We start from the raw sequence: 7,945 nt of genomic DNA on the forward strand, positions 1-7,945 counted from the left end.
TGAAATTTTCTAAGCCGGCATTTATCCTCCGTCAAGCAGCGGCAGAACAAGGCCTCTGGCTAGGCAATGGTGCAGCGTCATTTCGTGGGTTTCGAAATGGGCAGAGTAACGGTGGGCAAAGGATGGGGAGAAGACGCGACTGCACGGTGGTGACACAGCGGTAATGGTGTGGCGTCCAAGCAATGGGAGAACTGCTATCTCCTCGGCGGGTTAGCGATGGTGGGCAAGGGTGGCACTGGGAAGCTTCATTTCCGGTGATAAGGAAGGCAGCGGTGCAGTGATTTGGTGAAAAAACAAGGTTGACATTAGAGATAGTGAAAACCGAATTTAAGTTAGGAAAAAAGGTAAAACAAAAAGTGAAAGTGTTAAATTAAAAACACGGTGGCATAATTATATTAGTTGTTATTTTCATGTTTAGTGGACTTGGAATATAGCCCGTTATTTACCGTGTTTATAATTTTTATTGTCTATTTAACAAAATTATTTTTTTCACTAAAATTTTTTTTATTAATTTTTCTTTGATAAAATTTTAACAAGACATATCCTAAATAGATATAAAAAAATGTGATATATTATTTTAGTTGAAAGAATGTTATGGTTGGTATGCTCACTACATCACCAAACCAATAATCATCCAAATTAGTCAATTTCACCCACATGAGTATTCTTATAAATAGACTAAGTGACCACACTTCATATACAACATATTTAACACAAATCAAAGATATACTCTCAGAGTTGTCTTCATAATATTATATATATATATATATATATATATATATATATATATATATATATATATAGAGTGTGTTATAAAATCTCAATTATAATAAAATATATATTAGAAAGTATTAATAAAGATATTTTATTCTATCTATTTTATTTATATATCTACTTATCTTTGGTCAATTATTTTTATACAAATAATATGGTAAATAGATTAGTTATTTAAAATTAAAATTCAAAAAGATAATTATTTTTATTTTATTATAAATTAATCTACATAATGTTCTAAAGAATTAGGATCAATTTATCTTTTTTTTTTCCAAAAAGAGTAACTTATCTTTCCTGAATAAAAAAATCCAGGCCGAAAAAGACTAATATTTCTAATAAAAAATCAACAAATTAATTTACAATATTGTAACAAATTTGATAAGTCAGTTCTTAAAATCTTCAAAAAGTAATACATTGATCAGTCTAAGTTATTTAAAATTAAAATTAAAATTCAATTCAAAATAGTTTTATGAAATTAATTTATTTTTTATTTTATTAAAGATTCTTTTTTAATAGATTTTATTAAAGATTCTAACTTTTTTTTTCTTGGTTTGGAAAAGAGAGTGGTGTGGCTGGGAGAGTTTCTCGTGTCGTCTAAAATAAACCGCCCTATCGCTCTCTATATAAACTTCACCCATCGCACCTTCGTATTCTTCTACCTTTCGCAATTCACCGCCAATACATCGCAACAAGTTTCTGGTATTATTATTGTTCTTCCTATTAAAAATATCTTCTTTTTATTGGTGTTATTTCCTGTTTATGCTCTTTCTCTCAATCGACGTATATGTCATCACAAGTTTGAGGAATAATCTCGTGTTTTGCAATGTGCGTGGTTAATTTTGTTTCATTGTTTTGATCTTATTGTTACGTGTTTCGTTAATTTAGATGTTGGAACTTTATTGTTTTCCCTTTTCAGGTGAATGATTTTTTCCTTGTTGTCTATTTTTGTTTGTTTGTTTGTTTGTTCGCTCAATGTTTTCTTTCAGTAATTGTGCGTTAGGAACGAGGCAGTTTTATATATAGCATTGTTTTGTACTTTTCAAATTGTTCGTTATGGGAAGGTCCCGTTGATAGTTAAGAATTGAATCGTTACATAATAATTTAGTTAAATAGATCAAATCGTTTAATAATTTTTAACTATTAACTTTTCATGGAAAAGCTTTATGATTACTCTTCATACTTACTCCATATGATCATGTGTGCAAATAGTTGAAACTTGAAAGAATATGCCTTTGTACAATAAAAACATGTTCATTGAATATTTTGTATATTTGTTAATTGTTAGATAATTTTCATATTTTTCATGGATTGAGAACTCATAGCAAGTAAACACTTCATAGATTTGTATCCAAATTTCTCATCAATCATCTGACTTGGATTATATTCTATATATGTCGTTCAGTGCCCCGAGTGGTTGATTACAGCAAAAGGACTTTGTTCGTTACAAGTTACAGAGGCCAACTTTCATGTCTGAATTCGACACTAACATCTCAACTGCTTTTGGTGGGTATTGAATTTCTATCTGCTCGAACATTTATGCTGTATGCATATATTGACACCAATGTTAACTGATTTCCTTTCAACAATTTGTCATTGGTTGCTGTCTTTTTGATGTGATTCTGTGATTGAATAGATCCCTTTGCTGAGGCAAATGCTGACGACTCAGGTGCTGGGGCAAAAGAGTATGTTCATGTGCGTATACAACAACGTAACGGAAGGAAAAGCCTGACAACTGTTCAAGGATTAAAGAAAGAATTCAGCTATACTAAGATACTCAAAGACCTGAAGAAAGAATTCTGCTGTAATGGTACTGTTGTACAGGACCCTGAGTTAGGCCAGGTTTGTTTCTCTTTAATAAATTATGTTCCTTATTTTAGTTTTTGGTTTTCATTCATAGCATAATAAGAATATCATATTTAATATTCTGTCCTGATCTTAATTACAAAACTCTCTTTTGTTTTAGGATTTTGTAAATGAAACAAAAGAAAACAGAAAAAATGGTTCCCGGTGTCTATGTAAGAACTGGTACCTAGAGATAGTAAGGAATGATAGAAAATAGAAGAAAACCGTGGAATTTGATTTGTACACTATAGTTGTAATGCAGTACGTTCCAGTACAGGAACGGGCATGTCTGGTACGTCGTACGTCACCTAATTAGGGAATTCGTATAACTATGATTTATACCAGTGGGTGTAAACCTTCTACTTCAAGAGTGTACTAACATCGAAGCTTGTACCAATAGTTTGCGAGTATTCAAGAGACTCGCGAGTATTCAAGAGACTCGCGAGTATTCAAGAGACTCGCGCTCTCCTTGCCTGAATTATGTTTCTGACCTTTCTAAGATAGTCCTCTCGTTACCCCTCTCAGCCCTTGATAATTCCCAACTCCCCTCTTAGAATGCTCACACTCTTACTTTGTCACTCGCCAGCTATGCAAGTTTGTTATAAAACCCACTTTAGCCGCCCAATTACATCTTGTCCTCTAGGTTCCTAAAGGGTTCCTTAACAAAATCTTAAAATAATTACACGAGTATCATTCAGATATCGGTATCCCATCTTTCCATGGTTTGATGAACAAAATCTTACATTCCAATTTTGCATGGATGCAGGTCATACAGCTTCAGGGAGATCAAAGAAAGAACGTTTCAACTTTCCTTGTCCAAGCGGGCATAGTAAAGAAGGAGCATATCAAGATTCATGGTTTCTAAGGCCTAGGCAGGCAATTCAGCTTCAGGCTCCAATTAATATCACTATATATAGCTTATAATAGTCTGCTATATTATAGTTTAGAACACCATATAATAGTTTCTACCGTTGTGGATGTTTATTTGCTGGGTTATGTAGCAGAATTATATGTATGCTTCTAAGACAACTATCTTCGATAAATTTTTTATTTATTTTGACATATTGAATGACTGTTATGGATTTATGGGAACTTACCTGTTTGGTTTGTAAATGCATTTTTATTTTCATTTTTAATTTCTGGTTTTAAGAATTTTGCAAGAAAAATAACTTGAAAAGGAAGACAAGATCCTATTGTGTTCAGAAGCAAAAAATCTTCTCTTCACACAATTTTAAAGATTAGAAACATCCTAGACAGGATGATTGAGTAATGCGTTTGGAGACGAGTTTTTTTTTTTTTTGGGTTAGAGAGACTAGTTTTTTTTTTTTTTGTCAGTGGATTGAACAATCTCCAATCCTAAGTACCCAATGGATTGAACAACGAGAGACTAGTTCAAACTCGATAACCTGATAGATAAATAGATAGATAGATAGATAGATAGGTAGATTGTTTTTGGGGTGTTATGATAGATAGTTATTTGGGTTTGGTTTAAAAAATGGTTCAAAATGGTCTACAAAGTTCCTGTGTTTCTTGCTTCATGTTTTCCCCCTACAAAATATAGCGAATTTAGTTGGACCTGATAGACTGACATATTGTTGGGCTACTAGAGAAGGTTCACATGGTTTTACCATTAAAAGTTAAACAGAATAAGGTCCATGACCCAAAAAAAAAACCAATAAGTTATACAATACATCTTAAAAAGGTTTAATATATACATAAAAATGAAATTTTCAAAATTAAGGTCCATCCGTCCATGACTCATATTTAAGAGTTTTAAAAAATATTAATATTTTAAAAGTTACAAACGTAAGTATATTATTTCTTTTTTTATTTTGCAAAATATAAAATAAGGAGTTTGTGTTTTTTAAAAATACAAATTTTTTTAAAAAATTTTACTAAATCAAACTTTTAGTCTAGCTCAATGCACTTCACTCCACAAACATTTCAGAAGACTAAATACTGTATCTAAATAATATCACATAATGTTTATATATATGGATTTTTTTCTATAAAATCACTATTTTTAAAAGTTTAAATTAATAAGAGGTGCATGAATAGTTATATCTCTAGCACAATTTCTTACGCAGGAGTCAATTTTGGGTTGCATGATAATTTTTTTTTTTTTTTGTATTGACCTTATATTAAAATTCTTTCGTTTTAGAATCAATAAGAATTGAACATTTAAGTCATAGAATTTTTATAAAATGTCATAAAATTATTTCTTTTAAAAATTTTAAATGATAAGATACATAAATAATTATATATTTAACACACATTCTCATGCAATAACCTTTGTTGGGTTTACATATTTTTTTATAAATTTTCTTTCTTTCATGTTGGTCTTATAATTTTTTTTTTGAAGTTTAACAAGGATCCAACTTTACATTTTTTTATAATAGAAACTCTAATACCGTAAGATGATGTCACTTTTTCTAAAAGTGATTTCATAACATCTATACCATAGAATCTCCTAAAAATATATAACCTTAAAAGTAAAAAATACCCAATATAAAGCTTAGAATAGAGAAAAGTTTTAAGTGTTGGCAATTTCCATTTATATTGGCTATATTTTTAGCCCATAATCTAATAACTTTAGTCCAAAAGTTCAATACTATATTTTTTAGCTAATATTTTTAAATATTATTGATTAATTAAAGACCAAAAGAATAAATTGTGCAGACTCTATATAATTTATTCCTTAGAATATATGCTTTAAATAAATTAAATCAATTATTTTGTGTTTCATTTTCTTCTTCTTCTTGTCCCAATTTCGTGAATAATTTGAAAATTATCCTTAAACAAACTATTAGAAAATTTATTATTAATTTAATTATTTTGTTATTTCTTATAGTTTTGTCAAATTTTTAATTAGGTTCTTATACTTTTTTTCTCTTTTAATTGGGTCCTTAAATCAATATTTTTTTAATTAGGCTCCTTTTGACAGCAAATATTACAAAAAAAACATTAAAAAAGAATAAATTTACTACTATACCCATTATTTACTCTTTACAAAATTACTCATATTCAATAAGATTATATAACTATCCTCGCCTCTTCCTAACCTTTCTCCTCTTCTAACTAGAATTCACTTAGATCCCAGCGAAAAAAGTGAAAGCAAATCACACACAAGTTAAAACAAAGCTTAAACCAAACAAATCAATAAATATAATAACATAAGACACACTAAACTAAAAACCTAGGCTAATTGCACTAGCACCATAAACCTTGAAGGCACTATGACGTCTAGAATCATCATCAGAGCATATAATCATTACGAATGAGGTGTCCTGTAATGAAAATTTTCAATTTCTATAATACTAAATCAAGCAGTTTCATCCAAAAATATCGTTTCTTTAGCTAGGAATTGAATATCAATCACACACGTCTTAAAGGATCTTTTCTAAAAAATTTTATTTGTGTACAAAATTAGAATAAATTTTAATAAAACTATGTAAAAGAGAGGAAAGGGAAGAAAAATTTTTCAATAATTAGCATGTGAAAAAAGTCTGCTCAACTTGTTGAACTCTGGTAGGACTCCACTCGAAAAATTGTTGAAATCCAAGTTCAGGCAACTAGGTCCGACAATCAAAACAACAATTCTAGGATTTTGCTGGAAAGCAGATTGCGCTGTGAGTACAATTTCAGAGGTTGATGCGCGATGCCAGATATGCGGGGTGGGTCCCTGTCAGCACGTTGAACCGCAAGTTTAGGGTGCGAAAGTGTGTTAAGTTCCCGAATATTTCCGCCGGAATGGGCTTGAAGAGTGCCACCTGACCCTGCAGGGGCTCTGGTTGGTTGCATTTCAAAAGAGGATTCTACCACCGATGGAGGACCATAAAGTCAGCAATATCGCCCGTTCCAATACCAGATCTACCTTCTTAGTGAAAACACTACCACCAGCATCAGTACTGTGTCCATAATGTCATTGGCCAGTGCCATCATTACTCTACTTTGCTTTTGCTCACAAGACACACAAAACGCAGAGAAACAGACAATTTTGATTCTAATGAAAATTGCGCGAGAAATAGAGAGAGAATACTTTTATCTTTCTGAAAATAGAATGGTAGAAAATTAGAAAAAAGTTAAGATATTTTTAATTTGGGAATAAAATATTCTGTTAAATCAAATATTTTTGTTACGACAGAAATTTAATTGAAAAAAAATGGTTCTACAATTTAATTGAAAGGAAAAAAAATTAAAAATCTAATTAAAATTTTAATAAAATTATAGAAATTAATAGAATAATTAATTTTTTATTATTATTATACTAAAAATAAAAAACTCAAATCCATAATCTTTTAAATGAGTATAAAAAGACTATGCCATTTGAGTTATTAGTTATTACTCACCGGCAAACCTTTATTATTTTACTAATGCTTTTAATAGTATTATTTTACTCTTCTTGACAATGGGATTTTCTTAATTTTAATTCATCTTCATCTTAGATATCGTGCTTACGTGGGATATAATAACTCTTTTTAACATTAAAATAGCGTCTAACGAATTATAACTATATTATATAGATACTAAAAATTCAATATTAAATAGTTATAATGCATAAAAATATATATTTTAATACAAAATAATAATATACTATTATTTATAATAATTAAATTTTATTAATAATATAATAAAAATATAAAATTATAGTGTTAACTATATTTTTTTGTTTATTAAAAATTTGATTATGAACCATCGTAAAAAATTTAATTATTTTGTAATAAAATATTCAACTGTAAATGATTTAATTTTAATGTTTAATTATTATATATAAAATAATATATATAAATATTATGTACAAACTGATTTATGATATTGATAAAATATTTTTAAAAGACATTATGTAGACTGTAATATTTTTATAGGTCTAGATCTCTTCTAGAAGGTAGGGTCTTAATTATTTATTTTCAGCTGAGTCATCTTTTGCTTTTGTTGACATTTCAATATTTCATCTTCATCTTAGTTATTGTAATTATTAATAATAACTTTTCAAATTAAAGCCTGAAATCTCTCGTTTGTATAGATATTACGGATAATTGGAAGACCTGATTATGATTTTTAGGTCTCTTCTAGAAGGTAGAAGCTCATTGGCCATAGCATATAAGTGTAAATTACTAAATTATAAAAAGGTTTAATTATTCTGTTGGTATTTATAGTTTCGTAAAATTTTTAATTAGTTTCATATATTTTTTTTAATTGAGTCTTTGCACTAATTTTTTTAATTGAGTCTCTATACTTTTTTTTTTATTTAGGTTTTTATACCAATTTTTTTTAATTAAATCCTTATAAAATTAAGTCAATTATTATTAAAAAAGACTTAATTAAAAAA

General features: G+C 28.8%; 1 protein-coding gene across 1 annotated transcript; it reads left to right on the top strand.

Annotated features, from left to right (window-relative positions):
• Positions 1 to 2,240: 2,240 nt before the first annotated feature.
• Positions 2,241 to 3,481, top strand: LOC130970744 (protein translation factor SUI1 homolog). The gene is made up of 3 exons (XM_057896918.1): positions 2,241 to 2,277; positions 2,408 to 2,613; positions 3,383 to 3,481. The coding sequence occupies exons 1-3, from the start codon at positions 2,241 to 2,243 to the stop codon at positions 3,479 to 3,481; spliced, it is 342 nt and encodes a 113-aa protein (XP_057752901.1).
• Positions 3,482 to 7,945: the final 4,464 nt, after the last annotated feature.

Source organism: Arachis stenosperma, chromosome 3 (genome assembly GCF_014773155.1).
Source record: "Arachis stenosperma cultivar V10309 chromosome 3, arast.V10309.gnm1.PFL2, whole genome shotgun sequence".
NCBI lineage: Eukaryota > Viridiplantae > Streptophyta > Magnoliopsida > Fabales > Fabaceae > Arachis > Arachis stenosperma.